Source organism: Labrus bergylta, chromosome 6 (assembly GCF_963930695.1).
Source record: "Labrus bergylta chromosome 6, fLabBer1.1, whole genome shotgun sequence".
NCBI classification, from domain to species: Eukaryota; Metazoa; Chordata; class Actinopteri; order Labriformes; family Labridae; genus Labrus; species Labrus bergylta.
Window position 1 is genome coordinate 31175858 of NC_089200.1, and position 26772 is coordinate 31202629.

At 41.4% G+C, this 26772-nt stretch overlaps 2 protein-coding genes across 4 annotated transcripts; both read right to left on the reverse strand.

The window, feature by feature from the left end:
• Positions 1 to 1882: 1882 nt before the first annotated feature.
• Positions 1883 to 13457, reverse strand: LOC109991498 (GTP-binding protein REM 2). 3 transcript variants are annotated; one of them, XM_020643807.3, is made up of 6 exons: positions 13434 to 13457; positions 12767 to 12836; positions 10138 to 10447; positions 9972 to 10045; positions 7104 to 7281; positions 1883 to 2983 (listed from the first exon to the last, which is right to left on the reverse strand). In XM_020643807.3, the coding sequence occupies exons 2-6, from the start codon at positions 12827 to 12829 to the stop codon at positions 2691 to 2693; spliced, it is 918 nt and encodes a 305-aa protein (XP_020499463.1). In that variant the 5' UTR covers positions 12830 to 12836; positions 13434 to 13457; the 3' UTR covers positions 1883 to 2690. The 3 variants fall into 3 exon arrangements, with proteins under 3 accessions (XP_020499463.1, XP_020499461.1, XP_020499462.1); XM_020643805.3 differs by lacking the exon at positions 13434 to 13457 and adding an exon at positions 12926 to 13366; XM_020643806.3 differs by lacking the exon at positions 13434 to 13457 and adding an exon at positions 12954 to 13364.
• A 750-nt stretch (positions 13458 to 14207) lies between these two features.
• nrl (neural retina leucine zipper) lies at positions 14208 to 26234 on the reverse strand. Its single transcript, XM_020643810.2, has 5 exons — positions 26024 to 26234; positions 22199 to 23007; positions 20926 to 21213; positions 18180 to 18395; positions 14208 to 17335 (listed from the first exon to the last, which is right to left on the reverse strand). The coding sequence occupies exons 2-5, from the start codon at positions 22814 to 22816 to the stop codon at positions 17174 to 17176; spliced, it is 1284 nt and encodes a 427-aa protein (XP_020499466.1). The 5' UTR covers positions 22817 to 23007; positions 26024 to 26234; the 3' UTR covers positions 14208 to 17173.
• Positions 26235 to 26772: the final 538 nt, after the last annotated feature.

Consider the following 26772-nt stretch of genomic DNA (forward strand, 5'->3'; position numbering starts at 1 on the left):
CATTTGTCTCTGTGTTGTAAGACTTATGCAGACCACAAACAAAGGACTGGATGGATTTATTTAACATTTTGGTTTTGAGCCAGTGGAAGAACTTGCACAGATGTGATTAACCTTTATATTATTCCTATTTTAAAAATTAGGAACAAGCTTTACACACATTTTGGTCGAGGTTTGAAATCATGCCGCTGGCTTTTGGTGAATATCCTAGACTTTTCTATAGTTGAAATTAACTTTTAACACTTATGTGTGTTATGAATAATTAAACCATTATTTTACCAGTATATTTTATATTTGCTTTGGTATCTAATTAGGCATCAATTTCTGTTTATTTTTAATAGTATGTTGATGTTTAAAATTCTAGTATCATGAAAACCCTGGCAGCTTCTCTGTTTTACAAACTCAGACACCAGTCTAAGGGATTTTTAAAGTTCTTCAAACACTTTGGCAGCTGCAGGTACTTGTAGTTTGCACACTGATCTGTTTCTATACAAACACTCCAAAAGAAGTTCTGCATGAAATGTGTTTAGCAATGATATTAGGACCTGTGTGATACCTCAGAGTGAGTCTGATGCTCTGCTTGACTGAGATCTGCTGAAACAATCTCGGCTCAGTCTGGTCGAGCATGAAGACCATTGCAGACCTCGGAAATTCAAAGAGTGAGGTCCAGTCCTTGATGACTTTGTCAAATGGTGTGAGCAATCTTATCTGCAGTTAAACATATCCAAAACTAAAGATATGACCATCGAATTTAGAAAAACGTCCCACACACAAGAAGTCACACTCATTAATGGTCAACCAGTCGAATGTGTACAATCAGATATCTTGGGACAATTATTGACTCTAAACTTAACCTCTGAATTGAATTGTGAAGCTGTGAGTAAAAAGGGGCACCAGCGTTTATCCTGTCTGAGGAAATTGGCCCGTTTTCACATTGACGAAACCATGGTGACCTTTTTTCACCGTGCTTATGTCGTGTCGTATCTTTTTCTGTTGTGTCATGGCTTGGAAACCTCTCTGTGAAGAACAGAAACTCTCTGAACCAGATCGTGAGGTGGTACAGTAAGCTGAGTCTGGAGACCCTGTACACCAGGCAGGTGGAGCGGCTCACCGGCTCAGTCTTAAAAGATGAGTCCCATCCTCTATACTGTGAGTTTCAGCTTCTTCCTTCTGGACCAAGACTTTCAGTTCCAAAGTGCAGAACAAAGCGCTATAGGAACAGCTTTGTCCCAGCAGCTATTATAGAGCGGAACAAGTCATAGTGTGTGTGTGTGTATCATGTCTTTCCTCTTTGCTGCTTGATGTGGTCATTGTAATTTCATGAAGGCTTTGCATGGAGGGACGGAGATAGCAGCCTGAGAGGTTGTTGTCATGCTTCTTGGTATTATTTATTCTGGTGTTCTCGGCTCTGTAGCTTTTACAGATCGACTTGTTTTATTGATTGTGATTGGAACCTGCGCACTTTATGCACCTCAGCACTTTGCACTTTGTGTGTTTGATGTTTTGTCTGTGTTGTATTGAGTGTCTCTCCCTGCAACCAAATCTACCTACGGGTACAAATAAAGTAACCTGAACCTGACCTGAACCTGCTATTCCAGTTTTAAAACCTTTTACCATACATTTAAGCATAAAGTCATGCAACCATGTATGCAACTCGGCCACAAGAGGGAGCCTGTGTCTCACGTTGAGGATCCAAAAATCTCAACCTTTCAATCTGTTCCAGGAGTTTGCAGCCAAGCGAATGAGTCAGAATATCATGCCAACATTTTTATTTTTCCACTTCTATTATAGCACAGCTCTGCCTTTGATAACAAATGATGGGTGTAAAGACCTGTGATGATGTGCTAAATCTTTGTTCACGTGTGGGTGTGAGTAGGAGGATGGAAGTGCTGAGTGTAGAGAGAGACAGAGAGAGAGAGAGAGAGAGAGAGAGAGAGAGAGAGAGAGAGCAGGGAGGCTGAAAAATCCTCTGCTTTTTTAATGTTTGTGTTCAGAAAATACAATTTACTGCACAAAATCAGCCTTCGCTGAAATCTCTACGCTGCATACAGAGCACAGGTGTATGCACATATGTGATGCAGGTCTCCTTGACAACTGTAGCATGGCAACAACCCCTCCATATACAATATGTGCCTCCACTTCTCCTGTTCTGCTCTCTAAGTATGGTGTTATCTCTTAAGTCTCTCCTCTCCTCGCTGGCATTTTTTTTACTATTCACCGCTTCCCATCCTCATGGAAACCACAATGTACTGAAAGTAAAAGGAGCACAACATGAATCATCAACAAAATCTAACCACACTAATGACTCGTGGATGTGCGTGGTCATGACTTTGTCTCAGTTAAATGTGTTGAATGCATCCACCGGATTAAAAAAAGGCAGAAATGCAGCAGGTTTCTCAAGACTCAAAAAAAGAAATTTATTAATCTGTCAAAGCTTTGAAGGCAGTATTTATGCATCACTTCTATATTTTATTTACAACACTATTTCTTCTTCTATGTTTACTCTAGTGTACAAAATATCTATATTTACCTAACAGAAAAACATCACTAACATCTCCCTGTTTCTTCTGCTCCCTCGGACATTGTCCTTCCATCTCTCAGTTTCCTTCACTCTGTCTTTTTTTCAATTCACTCTCTTAGTTGGTATTCTTTTCTCTCAACAATATAACCATCAACCTTCCGTCGTCGTCCAATCACAGCGCCCCCAGGTCGTGGCACGAGCGGGACTTCTGCCTCAGGAACTTGCCCACCTCTCGCTCTCTCGGGTACCGGGGCACCAGGCTGGACAGGAAGCGTTTGGCCTTGGTGGTCATGCTCTCGCGTTGGCCGCCGCTCATCATGTCCTCCGCGGTGGCTCCAGGGGGCCACGGGGGCTGACCCCTCGCTAGTCGAACGGCGCACTCCAGGAGCTCGGGTGTGCGGTGGTCCAGAGAGGCGGAGATCTCCAGGTAGAGGCAGTTGTAGAGGGCGGCGCTGGACATCGCTTCTGAGAAGGAAGAAGGTGAATAAAGACAAGATGTTCAGTTTACTGTAACAGAGATGCTGACCTGAGCTAACTCTACTACTCCTAAATCAATACATGTCTTCTTTTAAAAGGATGAGACTCGGAAGCGTGTCGTAAATTCAATTTTGCAAAATACAGAAATTAAAAAGGTTTCAAGAATTCTGACAAGGGTGAATACATCAGTGTCAGTACTCAGTGTCCATCATATCGTTCTTGAGGGGCTAAAATTTTCCAGTGAATAAAAGACAAAATACCTTTCAGCCATTGTAAACATGTCAGGGGGGCGAGACAGGAGATAATGGAACAAAACATGAAGACTAAAGATGTGGGGGTTTGTTTTCCATCACATACTGGCAGACACCAGCTTTAACTACAAAAAGATGAAAACTGCAGATTTATTTAACCCAGTTTCCCTTTGGCAAAGACATCACACTGAAAACATTAACTACTTAAAAAAAATATCAAAAATCTCTTTCCACAAGCAGCAGCGGCACAAATCCCATCTTATCAAAAAGCAACATATATATAAATAAAGAGATAGCCAATAAAACACAGAGATCGACATTCTTCATGTTTCCCTAAAGTTCAATAAACTGAGTGTTTATAAGCCTGTATCATTCCCAGGGTGCATATTAGCAACATGCATGAATCACATCCTCTATTTTACTCATTTCCTAAAAGAGATCTGCTGCAGAATTAATCAGCGGTGGAGGTTCATGTTTTATCTGTTCATTTCTGACTCTGAGCCTCTCAGTCAACATAGCAAGAGAGAAGTAGTCAAGTAATGAGCTGCTGCAAACTCAAGCTTCTTTGTTGATACATTAGAGGAATAAATGTGCCTCCCTGGTTGCTAATATCATCTCAAATGGACATTATAAGATTCCATATTATCCTCGTTTTTTGACTCTCCTGTTGTCAGACTGAAACCTAAATAGAAGATTTGCCTTCATTGTCTCATACTGTCATAAGTAAAAACCTACATTTCAGTCTCTGCCTTAAAGGTTTTTTTTATTTTTAGCTGATGTCTCTTTAAGGCCCCCGTCCAACTGGGACCACTTTTCTTCTGATTGGCCAGCTCTCTGAAAGCCTTCCAGGAGGGCAGAACGCTGCAGGGCTGCCAGGTGAGGGCTGGAAGAAGACGTTTCCACAGTTTACATTGAGCTTACAACAAGGCGTTTAGCGCCCTCTGCAGACTCATCCTGGGATTACTCCAACATACATTTCTGTATGTATCATGTATCATCCTGCACTCTGGGGGTTTACACATTTTTCCACCAGTTAAAAAGTGTTGTCGCAGCTAACAGTCCAATCAAATTCATCACAATGTTATGTCCCACCTTCTATCTTGTGATTGGTTCTATCCTGTTTAAGTCACAAAACGGCAGGTAGATACTCTTAAAGTTCTGTTTCATGGAGGCATTAAAGTGGCCCTTTTCAAAAAGCCTCAGTTCAGTATGCAGTGGGGACTTTTCAGTAGACTGAACCCTAGTGGTCATTCAGTATGCATTTTTTGTGTCCACCTCAGTAGACTGAACATTTCAGTATGGATACTAACTTCCAGGTTTTGTGCAGTATAGTTTGGATGCATCCTTTCAGGAAATTAATTGTAATTTAACACCCACAATGCTGTGCCAAATTACGCCTCCAAATAAAAAAAACGAGGATGAAAAAATAAATAAATGAGGATAGATGAGGCCGGTTCAGGTAACACGCCTATCGAATGTTAAGTTGTTGAATTGTTTTCATGAAATGTGACCTTTTGTATTATTTATTGAGCCATCGTGCATATCACATCTGAGTTGTAGTGTCAATAACATGAGGCGGGCTGATGACACCACTTCCACAATGAATGAATCAGACGAAGTAGGATCAAATATCAGCCTACTGTGCGCGCCTACTCAATAGGTACTAACAGGATACAGCACAGAGAGAAGGGACTGTCTACTGTCAGATTGTGTAGGCACTTTGTGATGCACCCAGTATCTGTTTATTTGTAAATTTTATTTGGAAAGATAGCACATTAGATGTTTCTTGCCAAAATGCACCCTGGGAGTGGTAGCCAACTTCCACCCGGATGTATTTATGTTTACAGGATTGCACCTCCCACTTCAAGATTCAATCCTCTTCACAATAAATTGACATCTTTAAAGCATTATCTGTAATCATCGCCTGTTGAGTCATAATGAACGTTTTTAAGTTCAGAGGTCAACTGTGCCGACACAAAGTGAATCCTCCGCTGTTTAACTGTTACACTGACTCCCTTCTGACTCCCACACTGTGATGAAGCTGTCATACTGACATTTATATTTTCACATATTTCACCCTACGCCCGAGTTTACCCACAGAAATCGAGACCTGAAAATGTCAACGACAACTGTGAAGACAAAACAAGAGGCCCTATTTTTATTTTTATTTTTTTACTTTTTTGGTTTTTAATGACTATTGAGAAAAAAGGTTTTGAATTGCTAAACTAAGTGTAATAATAATAATAATAGCTGCTGTGGTGGCACTCAGCTCGGTGCAGGGTCAGGTGTGTGTGGCTGATTTGGCCTTGATTCAGACCAGGTTTGGGGAGTTTATATTTACTCTCTGTGCTGCTGACTCATCTCACTTTCAGAGGTAGGGAGAGAAGAGACTTTGCTTGTAGTGTGTATGTGTGTCATCAAAACCTGTAATTTGCGCGAGTCTCTATCAAACCACTTTCACATGTGCACTACCAAAAATGTCTGAAGTATATCAGTAGGACTGCTCCTGAAATTCTCCTGATCTGGTTGTTCACACATGCACCTCACAGCAGGAGACTATCCCTGTGATGGGGGGGGGGGTTCTCCTGAGACAAGACAAAACATAAAATGTGTAAGTAGTGGATAAAGCAACAGAGTCTGTATATGATGCTACTAAAGAGAATATTTGCATTTATATTAATGCTATGTGTAGTTTGACTGAATCCCAATATCAATAGAAGAGCTGAAAAGAACAAACTGGCAAACAGATAAAAACAGATTGTTCCCATCCCGATTGCAGGGAATAAACGTCACCTCCCCCTTCCACTCGCTCGAGGTTAATTCTCCTGATTTGATCCAGATAAGACAGTTCTCTTGGACTTTCTGCAGAATAAATACTGACTACATTTTAAAGAGGAACATGAATCCACCCATAAACAAACATATAAACATACAGTATAATGGACAAAGCCTGAGTTTAGTGACCCATCTGTTCCTGAAGGGGGCCGCCAGAGGCTCATCGGCAACGGTCTCCATGCTGGAATTCCTGTTTCAACCAACATTTCAGTCAACCTACAGTAACAACATGCTGAGCTTAGCTGGAGCTGAGGCTGGTTTTAAACCACTGAAAAACATCCCGTCTGTCAATAAGGGCAGCTACGCGCCTCCTTGTTAATAATGATTATCCTTCATAAAATCAAAACAGATGAGTCATCAGCCCCCGTACATCGTGTGCAGATCAAGATGTGAGCTAATCAGAACTATTTTGTTCTTTGAAACAGGCTGTAAACTAGGCCTGCACGATATGAGAAACATGAATTTGTATCCCCTGTTACCTTTTTGCAACATGGTTCTCCTGAAAAAAAAAAAAAAAAGCGTTTCTTTTCACCACTAAATTTGCACCAATTAATCTGAGGGTAGCTGAAAGCAATCTTTAGCCTCATCTGTCTGAATCAGAATGGTGTGAAAGCATGGGCCCAGGTTTCCATCCAGTTAAAATGTATACTGAGTGAGAAAGCACTGCTTGTTTACAAAATTAATTAATTAATTGTGCAACCCTGCTGTAAACATGTTAATTTCCTGCTGTATTAACTGGCTTATTTGAATGGGTGTGTATGTGACTTCCAGTTCTTCTGCAGCCAGCCTCAAGTGGACGAACTGCATGGTTTTGCACTTTTTGCACAGCTTAATTTTTCAACACCAGAAGTTGCCGCTTGAATCCACCAGACTTAAATGACAGAAAACAAAATTTGATCATTTCATTCTCCCCATGGATCAAGTCGGTGCAGCTGGATGAAGAAATCTACTGCAGCAATTTCAAACTATTTTACCTTTACCGAAATAACCCGATAAAGCTGAAAACAAAAGGTGGGTCTTACCTTGAGCGGTGACCTCACGTGTGCGAACAAGGTCGCTCTTATTACCGACGAGGATGATGGGCGTTTGGGGCTGATTCTCTCTCAGGAGGAGTCTCAGCTGAGCGGTGCGATGGAAACTCCGCCTGTCAGTCACAGAGAAGACGAGGACGCACACCTCACACAGCAGAGCCGACAGATCCTGAGGGACGGGAGAACTTTTATTTTCATTTACTGTCAGAACATTTTACTGTTCTGAATCATCACACACCTCCTCGTACTAGCAGGACTCAGTCCAAAAAAAACATTATTTCCTTTTGACTTGTGCGCCCTGCAGAGGTCTCAGACTCCGGACGGAGACTGAGCACAAACATTTTTACTCTCCACTGCTCTCATAAATATTGTTGTCAGAGTCGTGTGTGTGCAGAGAAACAAGCGGAGGTGCAGACAAGTGAGAGCTCTATCTAAATCCCCCGTGGCTCAGTGAGAATTACTCCAGGAGAAAGCTGAAGCTGTAGTACACCTGAAATTCCTGCTGACACACACATGCACTCATCCTCTCCAACAGAGAGAGACACCCACAAAAAATTCCTGAAAAATAAAAAATATCCCTGTGAATAAATCCTTCACAAACTGACTGAATCTCCATCGGTCTTCAGCCGGAGCTGCCGGTGTCCACTGACTTTTAGATTCATTTAAACTGAAGGAAACATTTTATACTCTAATGACAGACACAGATGTAACACCATAGATTATATAAGACGATCCCTAATTAATAAGGGCAGCTATTACAGCTTTTCTCACAACAAATAAAAAGTCATTATGCAAAGAGTAACACATCAACACAGACAGATTGTGTCATGAGTTCAGTTGTTTTCACACATCCACCCAAATCACAAAACATTAAAGCAGTTTGACACATCTGCTCCGTGGGCAGCTCTCTCTCACACACACACACACATACACACATACACACACACACACACACACACACACACACACACACACACACACACACACATACACACACACACACACACACACACACACACACACACACACACACACACACACACACACACACACACACACACACACACACACACACACACACACACACACACATACACACATACACACACACACACACACACACACACACACACACACACACACTTGGATGCCTCTGAAGTGCACTCGAGGGAAAAGAGGAAAGATGTGCAAAACAACCTGATAATGAGCTTTTCCTCTGTAGACCACGTGCAGCAGATTTCATCTTTTGTCACACTCTTTCTGTGAGCTCTGCATCATATTAAACATCAACACATTTAACTATATTTGTTTATGGGGTTGGGGTTGCAATTCCTGTTGTGTTCTTTAAGATGTGACTTTTTCTGTTTTTCTTTCCTGAATTAAACAACAACAGGATGATACTGACGTCATTTGTCAGAAACTCTGCAAAAAATTCAGCCAGCTATTAATGTTGCTCAGGAATAAAGACAGACGTGAATGTTCGATCTTTAAAGCAACAATATAAAAACTTTTTCACCTTGAAATGAAAGGCTAGAGGGAAATATTGGACAGGCTTTTACACGTTGGTGAGACCTTAGAGCAGAGTAACAGTAGGCACTATGCTGGATATGTGGATACACTATGTGTGTATCTTCACTGTGAAGCCAACTCACACTAAACCATAAACTACTTCATCTTGCTTTATTGTAGAAAGAATATGAACTAAAAGAATACTGTTAACATTTATCGACTTACGTTTGTAATCCTTGGTTATATTCTAAAATGCGTGCAAAATGGACACTGGACTGTCTGTATACCTGTGGGCATGATTGCCAGTGGCAGCGTGTGTGTATGTTTCTGTGTGTATCCAACAGAATTCACATTGGAGTGTGTGTGTGTATGGAGGAGAGCTTGGGGGGTCCCCGCCCTCTGGCCCATTAAAACTCAATTTGACTGTATCAGCAAATGCACTCATATTAAACTGTAGTAGGTGTGCTCATGTGCGTCCTGTGTGTGTGTGTGTGTGTGTGTGTGGAACAAGCTCAGTGGACGTGACCCTGTAAAGCCTCCATTAGTCTCCATCAGGAACAAACTGCACCCCAGTCTTTAGACTTTAGACCAGGATTTAGGTGAGTAAGGCACAGTCGATTTCCAGGTCCCCAAGATAGGAATGCAAAATCCTCCCCACGGGATCGTTGATGGACGGCTTGCCTGAACAACATGTAAAGTGTCTCCAGATAACACTTATGAGTTGACGCTATACAAATAAAAATTGATTGATTGATTGATTGATTAATTGAAAACCCTTTGACCGCATCTCATTTTGAGATTAACCCATCCCTTGGCACTGACGGAGACGCAAGCTCATTGGCTCTTAAACCAACATTAGTGCTGGACGAAAACATCACAACTGCATCAGGTGGAAAAAAGGAAAGACACCTGCACTGACACCTCATGACAATCTGCCGCACAACTAGGTCACAAATATAGCTAAGATACCGACCAGATATTTGATTCAGCAAACAGTAATGTTACCACCTCATTACATTGTAATGTAGTTTTAATACTCCATCTCTTATTGACTGAAACATCTTTTACTACACTACTGAAAAATACACTCAGAAAGGTTCATCATGTACCCTTATATAAACATATAACTACAATAGGTTGATAACAGTCAATATTTATCAGCCCTATCATACATCCCTTCTTTTCCACATGAGTGTTGAGATAGAAATATAATTAGACTGTAAGTGAAGAAGTTTGAGCTCTGAGGCCTCAGGACATGTGACAAGACCTCCTCTATATGAAAATATATACAGCACACTGAGGAGGACTAATGAGGGGGCGGAAGGGGGGGGGGGTTGTTGTTGGCCTCACCTGTCTCCAGTTGTCATAGATAATGATGGTGCTGTCCTCATCGTCCACGGTGACTGTGCGTATGTAACCCTCCCCTGAGGATAGACAGCAGCCGTTAGGTCACATGGGAGAAATGCACACTGGGATTTATTCACCTGCTGCTCGCCACCACCACAGAGCTCTTTACCTTCAGAATCCACAGACGCAGCACGGTCCATGTCCCCCGCCAAAGCGAGGGCCAGAGACGACTTCCCCACGCCGTTCTGCCCCAGCAGGGCGACCCTCAGAGGCCCCTCAGGTCGGCTCTCCACAGAAATGGTCAGGGTGTCGTCCAGCGCCGGGGTGAATCTGATCGGAGACGCCGAGGGTCCTGCCACTCCCGACGCCCAGTCGCAGTCATCGTGGACGGCTTCTTCTCGTCTGAGCTGGTGTTTGATGGGCAGAGGGGTGCTGCCTCTGCGGACAGTCGGGGTGCTGGACAGAGTCATGCTGTCACACTGCAGAGGGAACATGGAGGGACACGCTCGCTTTATGTAACATTTAAGGCTGGTCTGTATGCAGACTGCTGCCTCTTATATAACACTAGTAATGGCAGCAGCACCCTGAGCCACATTTGCATGATGGTGTGATCATTTAGCTGCTTAGTATTATTACTGCACCTCCATAAAGCCTAAACTCCTAACCAAAGGACATGATGCAATGAATCATTATACATAACCTTAGTGAACAGTGAAAACATGGTCAACTTAACAGCTCTGTACATTTCATATATTTTCTGCGCTTTACAGCGATGTCTGAGTGCTGACAGTTGCCATACTGGAAATGCTGACCATCAAACTTTTGGTCAACCTTACGACAGGCAAAGAGCTGAGGTGGGCCTTAAAGGCTTTGTATGTGATTTTTCACACTTAAATATAATAGAAATCAAGTATATCCTCTGAAAATAACTCTCTGAGTCATGACTGTCTACAATGGGTGTAACACCCGAGTCCCACTGTCTGTGATGTTTTCAGAGTTTTCAGAGTCCTATCTTCACTTTGTTTACATCGCCAGGACAGCCGGCTGACTCCTCCCCTCACGTGTAAAAGTTGTTTAATTGAGGGACTAGAGAAAAGAAGAATAACATACTGTACTCACTGCTTAACTGTGTTTCTAGATCACGCTCATTTCAGGTAAATTTACATGCAGTGTGAAGATACGAGCAGAATAAAGATCACTAGCATTAGCATGCTAACACAACAATGCAGCGCGAGTTGTTTTGGTTTCATGCTGGTGCTCAAGGGCGACATCTACTGGATGAAAAAATCGCATATAAAGCCTTTAACAGTCAACCTTTACTAGGTGGGCCTTAAGCGTCCTGACAAACCTTTTCAAGGTCCTGCAGTAAGATGTATCCTTCATAAAATAAAAGCAGTGCACAGTATGTGCTGATAGACTTCACTATTCAGACAAATGTTGTTTTTTGTACCAGGCTGTAAACATGTTTCTTTCTACTGTAAAATTGTCAATTTTTAATAGATGTGTATGTGACTTCCTGGTTTTTTGGAGGCAGCCTCAAGTGGAAACTCAAGGAACTGCAGTTTTTTTACACTTTGTGCAAACCCATAGCATTGGCTATATTTTTCAGCGCTCATGGTTATAATGCACGCTATCCTTCCAGGTTATATCAGAAGACATAAGACAACACGACTTCTGCTGTGTTACATGTTCATGCTGTTTGACTTCTGAGTTCAGAAAAATGAGTTTCAAAGTTTTAAAATGCATGTGAACGTCTGCTCAAGTTGGAACAACAACTTGGAAAATTGGGAAAGAATTTGGTGCCCGCCTTGACTTCATATTCGTCATCATCATGGCTGCCAAAAAAATGTTTTTGTTAATAGAAAGACACTTTTCATCTATTCATGTTTTGCACATAAGCGTTATGCTCAAATATGATTTGTTCTATTTTATTACCATATCTTCCTTGTGACAGCCACGTTATTATCCGTTGTTATTGTTATAATGTCCCTGAATTTCTGAATTGAAAGCAGAACTTCCCAACTCAGAAACTGGGACCATCTGAGGAGCACATTGCAGCAAAAGCATGGGGACTGTGGAGCATGCTCAGGATGCCTATAGCCCAGTGTGGGTCTGATTGAGGTGTATCACATTATAGGTGTGTTAGTTTGTCTTAGTAGTCATTTGATTTAGTTCCATTTCATTCAGACTGACATGTTTATATGAATGTTGAAAGTCCAGATTTAGCCACACAGAGAAACATTTATTTGGATTTTTCTCTGAATTTCAAACTTGTCTCCTGGTTTAACATCTGTGTTTAAACCTATTCATCAACTCCACCTGTGTGGACCAAATACAAAACAAACAAAGAAGAGAAAGAACATAAATCTTACCGGCTTTACAAATTGTGGAATTATCATGCATTGACTTCTGATCCTTTTAATGTTGCACATCATTTAATCAAAAGCCTACACTTTTAAGTGATGCTTTAAAAAGCTTACATATTTCCCTAGAAAGCAAAGCTTTAGATTTAGAGAGTAAAAAAAGGAAAGTGGTTGTAAAGCAGGACACCCCCTCTCAGCACCTCCACCCACCTAAACAAACACACCCACACACACGCGCACACACACACACGCACGCGCACGCACGCACGCACACACACACACACACACACACACACACACACACACACACACACACACACAGGCAGCTCCATCAGAGTATCAAACATCACCACAACCAACCTTTTTACCCCAAATCTGATTAGCTGATTTAAATGAGAACGTGATTACAATAATTGGAGGCTCGCGCTGCCTTACCTTGCTCTCGTCCTCCTCCGCGTGGAGCCTTCTGTCGTCTTCTGTCGGCACATCTGTCGGCATCTGCAAACTGAGAGACCGACCGGGGATTAGGACTCCAAATGTCACAGAACACAGAACACCGACCCCCCACCTCCCCTCACCCTCATTCCCACTCACTTTGAAAACCCGAGCAGCATCATCTCACCTGTCTCACGCGGGGCTCTGCAACTACAAAGTATAGGCACCGTCACTCTCTCGCGCGCACTCTGCTCTCTCTCTCTCTCTCTCTCTCTCTCTCTCTCTCACACACACGCTCTCTCTCTCTCGCTCTCTCTCTCTCTCTCACACACACACACTCTCTCACTCTCTCTCTCTCTTTCTCTCTCTCTCTCTCTATCACACACACACACTCTCCCTCTCTCTCTCTCTATCACACACACACACACTCTCCCTCTCTCTCTCTCTCTCTCTCTCTCTCTCTCCATCAGGTTAGGGCCCAGGTCCAGCTCTGCAGTCGGCAGCACCGTCACTCATCACCTCTCTCTCTCTCCCTCTCTCTCGCTCTCTCTCTCTCTCTCTGACTTGTCAAGTTAAAATTTGGACTTCCTGCCAGAGGAGAGGAGTGATGAAAACACCTGCCCTCCTTCTCCAAACCCCCCCACCACCCCCCTCTTCTGGGACTCACGCGCTGTCAGAGTTTCCTGCAGGTGCATGCAGCGCGTGGAGCTGAGCTGCAGAAAAGCTTTAAAATGCTCAGTGTCACGAATCTCTCCCCCTGACCCCCTGAAAGATGGAGGCGATATCAAGAGTGGCCACTAGGGGGCAGCACAACACAAGTCTTGTCTTTAATGGCCATTCACTTGAGTGTGACTTTTTGTGTTTTCTTTTTCCATGGAGAATACATCATGAAAATGTGTCATGATGGGGTTTTCCTTTTATAAAAAAGAAGCATGACACCTTTCCTACTACCTGTCTTTCTAACCATTTGAAACCCCTCTTCTTCCCTTGTGTTTGTTTGAAGACTCACATGCCTCATTTCTGAAATCAAGTTATTCTAGAGCCAGATCCAAGGAGTGTATTTAGACATGTTTTCTGTCAAAAAGTGAGTGTGTCCCTGAGCGCTGGTCTGTCCCTCCCACACAAAGCCACAATAGACTCCGGCAGTGAGCAGCCAGGGCGCTATTATAGCCCTAATCCTGCTCCCATTATACCGGCCAGAGAGAGAGCGAGAGACACAGAGAGGGAGGTAGAGCCGAAGATGAGGTCATCCCAAACAGAGCACACCCAGGGTCACTGCCTCACTATAGAGGCACAAAGATAAAGAGACAGAGAGAGAGAGAGAGGCATGGAGCCGGGGCGAGCTGCAGAGAAAACGTGGGAGATGCTCAGATCAGGTGAATGGAAGAGGTTAAAACCTGTGAGCACGCTTGCACAATAACACAATACAGCAGCACACGGGGAAGGTAAAATTCTGTTTATTTCAGATTGCATATGAAACCACACTACAACAGGAGCAGGAAGCCGGGATAATGGCTGTCATTTTATTTGAACTCTATTCACAATTGGATAAAATAAAGAAACTGTAGGAAGGTAAAAATACACGCTAGTGGAATAAAACCAAATAAATCAGTACATAAATAAACAATAAATACTGAATAAATAAGTGAATAAATAAAAAGAACAATTTATTTTAACCTACACCCAAAAACAAAATAAATAGCTCTAATTAATGCATGAACCCTGGCAATGATCTCATGAAGGTGTCTCCATGAAAAAGAGAATTTTAATGCATTTTTTTAATCCCTGCGCTTTTAAGTTTTTTTGTTCCATAGTTCCCACAGAGTCCAGTCAAGCTCTGTGTTGTTGCATGTTGCAGAAATTTGGTGATGGTCCCTATTACAGAGGTGTTTAATTCTGCCTTAAAATAGCTCCTCTAGTCTGGACACAGCCACACAAATCATGCCACACTCTTTACGCCTGCTGTGGTGGGTTTATCTGCAGGCGCACACGCCTCTGTTTGTATGTAAAAAAACTCATCCTGTGGAGAGCAAACTGCAAAAGTCTCTCCGGTGAAAATCAGCTTTTCTGACTAGCAAAAAGTTAGATATCTTTGCTAAAAAAAAGAGCATTATTCTCACTATTCATTTAGCACAATCACTGGAAGATCCTCATTAAAAAGGTATCCTTGTACATTCTGTCATCTAGATGATTATTCATGTTACAAAGAATCACAAGTCCTGGTGAGCTTCAACACTTTGGTAGGCAACTGTGAAAAATATCAGCTGGCAAATACACCCGCATGCCGTGGATACTTTATCCAAGCCCATACCACTCCACATCCAGCACCACAGCACTACTCAGACCTCTGCAGCTTCAGCAGCTTATTATAAAAAAAACACAACTACAGTTTGAGCCACTCCAACGTAGAGTACGAGATATTGCATAGATGATGTGATCAGTGACTATTGATATGCTTTGAAGGGTTACCACAGTCTCTTTATCCCAGGCCCTGTTTTTAAAATATGTTAGGGTCCAAATGACTCAAAACTACAAAAAAGATTTGGTATTGTTTCAAAAAACTAGCTTCAGCCTGCAGCTACACAATCTTTTGAAGCGGTTGTGTCCACTTCAAGCTGTTGTTTTGTCACTGCCAGGCTCAGATTATTATTCTACTAACTGTCTCACAACATTACAGAAAAAAGATCCTGACATAGATTTCAGAGAAAGAAGATTTTTCTAACCCAGAAACAGCTGTGACTTTGCTCTCTTCAAATTCACAAAAAGTCAAAAGACAGTAAGTTTATTTTGTGGACGACTTGGAGTAGAGGGTTAGGGTAAGGTACTGTTATGAAATCCTCATTTATTTTACAATGAAAATGCTCCGTCTTGTTTTTGAATCAATACGGGATGAGATTTGTTTTGGTATTTTCATCCCGCACGCCCTACTCTGCCCTCTCATTGGTTAATACTCATAGCCTTCATTGGTTGGATTGGTCAGGCTTGGTCAAAGAGCCAATCAGAGGCAGAGTAGGGCACGCCTTTTGCAGACACTCCTCCACCAGTGAAGCGAAAGCCTTTACAGAAATACAAACCTAAACCTAAATGAGTACAAAGCCAACTGTAAGGTGTGACGTCGAGTGTTTTCTGTGGCTCACTGTGGCCTGGTAGACGTAAACAACACACACATTACTGCAGGGACCAAGAAGAGCCAAACTGTGGTTCCGCAGTTCTTTACAACCACAAGCATGACCGTTACAGTAACAGCTTTTTAGGCCCCTTTATGACGGGACATGATGAATTTTATTTTCCTGTCTTTCAGACTGAGAGCTCCTCTCGGCTTGTGAGGAGAAGCAGTGTGGCAGCGGGCTTCAGAGTGCATGTTCCCCCCATCTGAAGAAAAACAACTATGAAGTGCTATATGCTCAACCTTCTATCTTTTTTGAAATACTGATGGATTTCAAATGTTATCTGAATGCTTTCTTGAACGTTTTTCGTTTGTTCTTACTACCACTTGAGCCCCTTCCTTTTAGGCCCATGGTGGTTGTGGCCCTGAGGATCGCAGGCCATTCTTAATTTCATGAATGGAAGGTGGCCCCCCCTAACTACTTCTACCTTGGGTGATACGTTTAATAATAAAAAGTCACACAGTAACACCAATAAATTAGCAAAATGAAACAGTGGTTAACTAGTCACTCCAGTTTTTCTGCAGGTTAAAATAATGTTTTTGTCAATGAAGTTTGGTCGCTTAAGAGTTAGCAATTCAACATCTGTTTCTGGTTAAAATGATCATCTTCCTCTTCAACAAAAATGTCTTTCTCTGTAGAATCCATTCTCTAATGTTGCCAGACAAGTAGAAGAACAACCTCAGCCTGTCAGTGACTATAACAACAACTTTAAGCAAACATACTTGAAATACATTGCAGCCATTACCGCCTGTTTTTCATGCTGCCAGCTTAAGCAATCTGTTGGAGCAGTTCCAACACTCTTCAAGCATTCAACCCCCCAAATATGTAATTATAAAAATACAGCCTAGATTTTAAAACATCAAAAATATCCCTTTAAATAAAGCTTTTTCACCCATTTCCAGAGTATCCGTGATCCAGTTTTTGCACTGATGTACCAAATAAAACGCTGTCAGCCACTTTTTGTGCAACAATCATTCACAGTAAAAATCAAACTGAATCCTTGTAGCAGCCTAGAGCCGAGTCTAACTCTCTGCATTAACAGTCATTTCCCCCTTTAATCAATCAGGGGTAGATTTCACAGTTGTAGCGCCTCCTCCTTAAACAGCCTGCCGATGTCTCTTTTTCACCTCCTCCCTCACACACAAACAAGCTGAACACGTACAAGTCCTCTTGATTACTCATCATCGATTGCTCCGTGTTGGCTGGTCTTGTTTCCTCGTCTCCTCCCTCTGGGTTACACTCAGAGGAAGTAGTCAGGGGGCGGGGAAGGTGGGTTGCTGTTGCGGGTCGGTGGTGCATCGCTGCCGATGCTGTGGTTGGTGTTGAGGAGCTTCTCGTAGCGAGCTTTGTAGGCGTCTCTCTCCCTCAGCACTCGAGTCAGCTCACACTGGAGCTGCTCCAACTGAGGAGGGGAGAAAAAAGAGACCAGAATGTTCACATTTGCTTCCTGGAGCTACAGTACAAAGTTTAGGAAAAGAGAAGAAAATACTTGATTGAATCCCAGATGGAAAATTAAAGTGCTTCAGCATGACAAAGACAAGAAAAGCGAGAAATTAGGTACATCTAAAATGTACTTTTATCTTACTCTACATCTTATATTGACTTTTTGAAATACTTTGCTTCACGTTTTAATCAATACGTTGTCACTTCTTATAAAGCACTTACGAATCCCTTATTCTTCATGACTATATAAACTACAAAAAAATTACCCTTCATAACTTCTCATCTTACTGATTGCAGATTAATGAATCTGATCTTTATTCACTTTTCTTTATTTATGAACAATTACTGTTAATCATTTTTTCTTCTTATTCTTTCTAATGTTATTCTAGTATATATTTTATTAACATTTAAACGTTTTTGAGTACATTCTGAAGTCATTGTCTTTTATTTCTTCTCTATTATTTGTACAAGTTTTAAACTTTGCAGCGTGTGAATATTGTTGTGAACATTGATTCATTTTTCTGCTTTATGTTTGTGAAGAACTTTGGCCTTTGCAAGTTTTGCATAGAGGATGCTGTTTCATAAAAGTGTGTTGCTAGCAGGGGCGTAGCAGAAACATTCAGGATCCTGTTCAGGGGTCCTCTATGGGCCCTCATGACCCTCATGACCCTAACCCTTTCTACTCACGCTTTGATAAAATGTCAGAAAGGATCTATAAGGAGTTGAAGAGTGTCTGATTCAGGATGTTTTTCCTTTCAGGGCACATTTTCCATGATTCAGGACTACATTTGAAGCGTGTGTACCTGTTGTGTGAGCACGTGTTTCTCGGACTCCAGAGCGTGGCGATGCTGCAGGCGTTTGTAGCGGCAGGACTGGGCGTAGCCGCGGTTCTTTAGCGTGCGTCGTTTCTGCTTCAGACGCACCACCTCGTCCTTGCTCACACCCCGCAGGTGTCGGTTCAGCTCGCGGACCGACAGACTCACCAGTTGCTCGTCTGAGAAACGCTCGTTCACACCGCACTGATGAACAGATGGAGAAAACACACAAACACACACATACACACAGGGGAAATAATGTTGAGAAACAAGCTGGAAATAAGTGTGAAGGGTTTGATTTAAACATATGTTACATGAGTGTGAACATACAGTGTGTGTGTCTGTCAAGGGGCACATTTCATCTCCACATGTCTATAATCTGTGGTGTAATCTGACTGAGTGTGGCTGACAGTTATCAGGATTACACAGCAATAATAGCAGATATTATCATAAGCTCACAGCGTGCTCCACATGGAGATCCTCAGACATCCTGATCAAACATACAACAAATTAAATGGGCAATTAAACTTTCATGAGGAGTAATTGTAATTCTTCTGATCACTCTTGGTCATTTAAACTCAATGTTTTAGATAATTATTCACATTGAAGATAAATAACTGGCTCATGGAAATGTCAGAAGATTGTTATAAAAAGTCTGTTCTGCAATATCTAATTCTGGTTGCAGTTTTTTGTAAGTACTTTGAGTTTTCTGTTGTATCATCACAAGAAACATGGTTTGTAAAACATATCTAAATGTTTGTACTGAAGTGTAAGAAAGTGTATTTGAAATGCATTTAACTTCTTCTCCGATGGGCTCCCATTCGAAAAAAAAATACAAATACAGCAATAAAAAAATAAAAACATGTTTAGTGCAGACACATTATGCACATATTTGAGCACTGAAAATAGCCTTATTATAGCATGATATTTATGACCTGTTCAAGGTTTACTTACTGCTTTAAACCACTATAAACGGTTCATCTAAATGCTTCAATGTGGGGCCCAAAGTGTTGCCCAAAGTGTTGCAGATAAATGCAGATTCCTTTTATTATAAATCAGATATTTAGCTTCTTTTATTGTCATCATGTAGACAGAGACCCTTAAAGTGATACTTCATATCGGCACAGACATTAATAACCATGTTCTAATGTCCTAATCCTAATCCTTCACTGCTCAATCCCTCTCTCCTCCCGCTCAGCCCTCTAATGCCACAAGTGTCACATCGACTCTTTCACCTCTAAACGTATTCCTTTAACCTCCAGAAAGTACGGACAGGAGAACTTCCTGATCTTGAAAGGATGTCGATGTGTCGATGATTTGTTTATCTTTTTTGTTAATTTTTTCGAGACAGAGTAAGGAGGAAGGATTATGAGTTGGTTGAAGTGTTGCGAGTGATGTTGTTCTGCTTATTCAGGTTTAAATACCTTATACTTCGGGGAATCTGACAAATGAGGATCATTTCGATCTTTCTAAATCAGAAACTAAAAAGATAATAAACACTGAAGATTGGGTAATATTTTTAGGTACAAAGAAATATTTGATCATTCATACGGACACCTAGCCGAGAACGGGAAACATTTCTTATTCAAATCTAAGATAACAATATCATTCCACTCACACCAAAGGCTTCTGATGTAGCTCAAGCAGTTAGGATGTAGTGTGTCTCCAGTGGTTTCAGTCTGTCTAACAACTTGAGAAGCTGGATTAAAGTTGGTGTTGAGAAATGTCTTCTAAGAAAGGATAATTATGTCTTGTATATATAATGAATTGAATCTAAATTTACATATTAATGTAAATGGCTTTTGGAGTGCGTCCCACTTCTTTTGCTCTCCACACTGTTTTCCTGTGTTTAGCCGAGGCACGCTGACACAATAGTGAGTCCTCTTGAAAAACTTCGATACCAAACTCCTGAGCTGATAGATTCTGGATTTTATGCAGAATCTGGGAATAGAGATTACCGTCTGCTAGGGAACATGGTCATTATCAATGAATCGTTGCCTTTCTTATCATATAATGTAACATTAGCAAACAGTTATGTTAGCCTACCTCATACTGCACATAGCACCTTATTTTACTACTGAACACCTTCATGTCCAATTTTCACAATTCAAAAACGTGAAGCCTTCCTTTAATTCTATTCATCTGATTTTTATGTGTATGTTTTGTTTGATTTTTAAAAATCTGCCACCATCTGTAAATGTCTTACCTTGTGTTTTAAATGGCATATATATGTGCGCATGCAGCTCAAAGCTTTTCTCCATTTTGAATGCAAAAAGGAATCAATATATTATTTTTATATTCCTATTCTTAGCAATTGCTAACATTAGCTGTTGTCTAAGGTAATGAGGTAATGAGGTAATAGGTTTTTGCGTAAAGATTTTACTTTGAAATATGATCCAATGTCACAAAAATGTTACTATCCTTTGACTTATAAGTTGCTCTTCAAATTGCAAACAAGTAAAATGTTAATGAAGTGTCAACATGTTGAAACCTGGAATAAAGCAGCACAACATCACGACAGCTTTTAGCTTCCCTCCCCGACATTTAACCTCAGAGGAAAACAGACGCTGTTTGAATATGGTGAATTATAGAGACTGTAATACCCATAACTAACCAGGCAAACTCTTTTTAAACAATGAAAACTGATTTTCATATTGTTGTCATTTATTCATTTAATCAAGACAATAAAGTATAAACTGACCATGACATCATAATAAAACCAAGAGTTCATTACCTGAGAAACTGAGTGATGGTGATGGTGATGGCTGCCATGCATGGGGTGGTGCGGGTGGTGCTGATGATGGTGATGCTGGTGGTGATGAAGGCGGCCTGTGGGGCTGAGGGCCCCCTGTGGATAGGGGGCGGAGCCAGGGACGGCGTTAGGGAGCAATGGAGGGGCTGATGAGAGGAAGACAAGTGGGCGGTGACACATGTCTGTCCCTTTGGTGCAGGAGATGTCACCTCCGCTGTCACTGCTGGAGTCTCCCAGGTTACTGCTGGAGCTCTGAGAAAGACCCGGAAACTGGAGGAGGAGGAAGAGGAAGAGGAAGAGGAAGAGGAAGAGGAAGAGGAAGAGGAGGAAGAGGAGGAGGGATAAAAGACAATGTTGCAGATAGAAATGACAGGTGAGTAAAAGCAGCAACCTCCAGGGCAGAGAAATTAAGCCATGATAAAGATTTAAAAACTGCAGTTCCTTGATCTTCCACTAGAGGTTGCATCCAAAAGTGAGTCAGTCCCCATAGAGCCCATGTTAAAAAGTAAATCTTCACAGTAGAAATTAAAATGTTTACAGCCTGGTACAAAGACAGTTTTGGTCCCTATAGCTAATGTCTCTCTTCCTGACAACTGTACAGGCTGATTTTTTAAACGACTGACCTTATATTAAGGCTTAAGGTGATGTAGAATTAGGGGCGTGGCCTCTTCAAGCCACTTTCCTAAAGCTATTTTAGCTTTAATAGTGGAAATATGAAACTCCATCTTAAAATCTCAATCACTTAATCAATTTGTTTGTATAGTGGCAATTCATAACAAATGTTATCTCAAGACACCTTACAAAAGGTAAAAGACCTTACTCTTTGTTATATTAAGACCCAACATTAATCCATCATGAGCACAGCACTAAGAAATATTTAGCAAAAGTTACAGTGGCAAGGAATGACTTCCTTTTAGAAGAACAATAAAGATTGTGAACTACCTTCTTAGCCAGCTAATGAATAAGCTCAGACTGTTTAACACTGATAACTTAGCATTATGCTAACTCCTCGCTGCTCTCAAGAGCTGCCCTCTTGCAAAAATATTGGTGACTTTTGGCTTCAGAAAGTAAGTTGACATACTCTTGGATGTCATCATGGTTGGTGTCGAAACACTGCCAAGTTGGATCATTTAAACATGTTCTTACCCAGAATTGGTTGCCTATAGGTATTGATATCATTTGATGTTTACTATCATGATATCAAAAGTGTAAAATTGTCTTGCCCACCCTAACCCCTACAGTCAGTGATATTCACCTGTGAGCTGACAGCTGCAGCAGCTGAGTTCAGCAGTGCCTCAACAGCATCCTCACAGCCCAGAAATCCATTGACGGGCCCCCTCTCTCGGTCCCCTCTCTCGGGCACTCCTCCCAGAGCTCCCAGAAGGGTGGCAGGCCCTGTCACCTCCCCTCCAAACTGCTGCTGAAGCGCTGCCAGCCAGATCAGGTCCTCCAGGGAGGCCGGGGTGGGACCCTGAGGCCCGCCGTGGGCCGGGCTGCCCTCCACGTTCCCCTGAGAGCCGGAGCTGATGCCCGAGGTGAAGCTGTTCGTGAGGGAGAGGGGGAAGGAGATGGAGGACGACGAGGAGGAGAGGGAAGAGGAGCCCGAAGGAGGCGGGTGGGTGTCGCTGAGCGTGGGCGAGGGGGGCAGTGAGTTGTACGGGCTGGAGCTCAGACTGGAGTCCTGTGGAGGGTGGCTGGTGTACGGGGAGCTGGAGGGGTCATGAGGGAGGCCTGACTTTGGAAACGCACACTGAGGAGGAAGAGGAGGCGTGTCGGACTTCACCTCGAACTTCAGGAGGTCAAAGTCGTTCAGGTACTCCATGGCCAGGGGGCTCGGGGGGAGGGAGGGCATGGGGAGGGGCGGAGAGGACATGCTGTCTGCTGCTTCTGTGGGGGCTTTAACAGGGTTTTTATCCTTGTGTCAGGATGATTGTGAAGTCCGCTGCACGGCCTCAGAGCGGCTCATAGACAGCAACAGGCGTGAAGACGAGTAGGAGACTGATGGGTGAGTTTCCTCTCTGAGAAAGTCAATGTCCGTGTGTCCTTGTCTCTGTGTCTTTAGTCCTGAAGGAAAGATACAAAGGACAGAATAAAGGTAAATAAAGGTATGAGATTTGTCTTTTTTGTCACATAAACAAATTCCTCAAATGAAACAGAAATGTGGAAAATTTGAGAAAACTAGATCCAGTTTTTCAAACAATCAACACACAGAGTCTGCGGGTAGATCTTCACTCAGAGAAAGTCTTCCTCGCTTAGTGGAATCAATTTCTGTTGGGACCATTGCAAATGTTAGCATCTACTGGGGCCACTTGGTTATTAGATACCTTTTAAACTATTTAACATAAGATCATACTTTCTACATGTATCTAGACAGGATAGGAATGACGAAACACACTGACTAACTCTGAAAAAAACATTTAGTGACATAAATGACATACATGACATAAAACTTTAATGAGTGCATAAAGGCTCTATTTTCAGAGGAACTGCATATTTCCAGTTTACACGTCGAAGGAGACGGTGCTGCATAAGTTTGAACTCAGTGTTTTAAGGCATTGAAAACGCTGTCGTCACGTAAACAAACGGACAAAATCCAACAAAACATGGCCCTAGTAACCTGATATGAGGAAATAAGTTCTACCTTAAGATCGTAAAATAAACTATCCATTCTGCATGTCTTTGTTTTTGACAACCAGAGAGAGAAGACAGAGCCCTACGCTCCCCTTAGTCAGCTTTGGCGCCCCCTGTAGGGCGGCCCAAACCCCAGGTTGAGCACCAATGCTCTGGAGACACACAGGGCTTTATATTTCTTTTAAACTCACTGTGATTTGTTAAATAAGTGGAAATCATTTTTAAGTCAGTAATAATACTTTGTAGCTACCAGGTTGTAAAAAAAAAATCCCCTCTGGCACAACATGTAGGCTACTTTTAGTCCTTGTCTTTGTTGCTTTTAGTTTTTTCTAATATTCAACAGAATGCCTCCCTAAATGAAGAGTTGATAACATGAAACTCTTAAAATAACAATTATACATTCCATTAAGTAGAACAATCTGTCTGATTGATATAAACAGATTGAATGTGCAGTGAGATATAAAGACTCTCATGTGCAGCCAATCCTCCCTCACAACATGAGCATTACTGAACACGTGCACACTCACATGCACATGAACCTCGACAAGCACATGCAGAAGTTTGTTACATTTAATGACACACGATACACTTTTTTCTATGAACTTTTTCAGAATTTATGCCTCACCATGAAGAAAATGTCATTCCTCTTTCTGCCTGAGGGAAGATTTGTTTTTAATCTGAAACAAAGTGTTTAATAAACTAAATATATTTAAGCCTCGTCTTCTTCTGCCTGCTGACTTTTTGTTCATCTGTGTGTAGAAGTGATTGCAATCTCCTACACACACACACACACACACACACACACACACACACACATGCACACACACGCGCACACAATGGATAAAACAAAATGTTGTAATATTTCTAGAAAGTTCTGCCGTCTGAACTTCTACGTACACCAGTCGGAGGGCTTAATCATTTTTGACAGAAAGATCTGCAGAGAGATAATCCACTTATGAACACGTTCAGACTTTAATCCAGAGACACACACTCTGATAATATAAATACATATTTACATCCATGAGGGTGAAAATATATTATTTTTCTTTCTGGTTGTCGTCAAAGATCACAAACTTTATTTATTGAAATAGAAGTTCTTTCATAATAACTCTTGATTTTTTACGAGTGTTTTATGTATTTATTCAGAGAGAACACAACCTTATTTGCTAATAAACATTCAGCTACATTATTATTTTACTCCAGATTTCATATCACTGCTGTACAAACAAAGTTTCTTGTATATTTGTATGCGATGACATTAAAGTTCTCGTCCTCTCCTTATCCAAACCTTTACATGTAAGAAATTAAGCAGACTTGTAGCAAGTTACTTTTTAAAGTAAAAATTAGAATTGTTGGCAATATATGAAGAAAATATAAACCATCTTAAACCATTTTAAAATGTGAGAGATAAAACATGTCAAATTGAATTGAAAAAAAGTTATTTCCTGCTAAATTACTATGACTGATATCCTCACTTCAACTTGTTTTGTGCTTTAAGGTGTTGCAAATAAAATGGTACCACTGTACAAATCTTATTTTCAGAGGTTCATATATCTGGAAATGACTCTTATAGTTAAAAAATTCAAGGCTGATTGCTCAATTATTATGTTTTTGATGGGTCAGAATTTTAGTTAACATGAGTTGAATTCCATTGATTGTTGGTTTAATTGTTGATTGAAATAAAGAACATCATTACTTCAGTGAAGATTCAGCTCTCGATATCAAAGAACTGCAAATACTCACAATCAAATTATGGATACATCTACTCAGAAATCTACAATTTGAAATGAAAATGAGGTCGTCTGAGTTTGAAGGAAAACCAACATGAGGAGTTCAAATGAAGTTACAGATATCTATAATGAACATTTCCACTATTAATAATATCTTGAATTAGAATAGCAGCTTGCAGTTATAACCAATAAAAAAACAATTATTATTAGAAATAGAAGTTTAAAGGGCGTTCCTTTGTAGAGTAGATAACTACATTGTCTGCTTTCAATAAAAAAGGGATTTAATTCTTCTGAAGTTTGAAAACATTCTCACACAGCCGAAAGATCTGACATTGTATCTAACAATACAGAATTTCACACAGAGGCAGCTGTAGAGGAGTGATTTCTTTAAAACCTTTGAATTCATCAGTTATTTGGATTTAAAATGAACTTTTTAGTTAAAATAAATCCACCTCCTGATTCTCCTCTCGGCTGCTTGCCTCATTAGTCTGACCACCTGTGGGTCAAAATGGACGTAAAAGAAAGCAAACAGTGACAGCGCTCCATGGAGGCCTCAAACTGGCTGTGGACCAGAGTCACAGCTAAACAGGACGGGCGCACAGAGCAACACACACACACGTTAATGAACACACACACACAGAAACACACACACACACACACACGTATGAGAGTAAAAAAGTCAAATAAAGATGAAGGTCAGAGTGATGAAATGATCTTACCGTGGATCATAGAGATGCAGGATGGTTTTGAAGCTCTCTCTCTCTCTCAGCACACACACACACACACACTCACACACACACAGAAATAATGAACTGACACGTTTGGAGAGGAAACATAGAGTGTGTCAGTGTGTGTGCGCATGTGAGTGTGTATAGCACTCTGTGACTGAGTGCCACTGCCCCCTTTTCTTTCTCTGTGTCCCCCCCGAAAATCCCAACAATCCCCTCCCTCTCCCTCCCTCCCTCCCTCTGCCTCTCTCTCTCTCTCTCTCTCTCTCTCTCTCTCTCTTTCTCTAGCTCCTCTCTCCACCTCTCTCTCTCTCTTTATGTCTCCCTCTGTCTCTCCCTTTTTCTCTAACGTTGTGTCCCTCTCTCTCCCTCTTTCTGTCTTATGTACTGTCTCTCTCTCTCTCTCCCTCGCTCTACTTGTATCTCTTCATGCGTCTCTCTCTCTCTTTTTTTCTCACCCCTCTCCCTCTTTACAAACATTTCTAAACATTTAAAAAGTTTTATTGGCATGAATATTACACAATATTGCCAGATATATCATAATCATAATCAATAATGTTATATTAGTTTACATCAATATAAAAACATCTAAAAATATAACACAAAACAAACATAGAAAAGGAAAGGTGGTAAGGTTTCTTACTCTTGTGTTTATGAAAATCTGTTCACTGTTTAATAGTGTGTGGTGTGTGTGTGTTGTTGTTGTTGTAGTATGTATGTTGGCATCATATACGATCAAC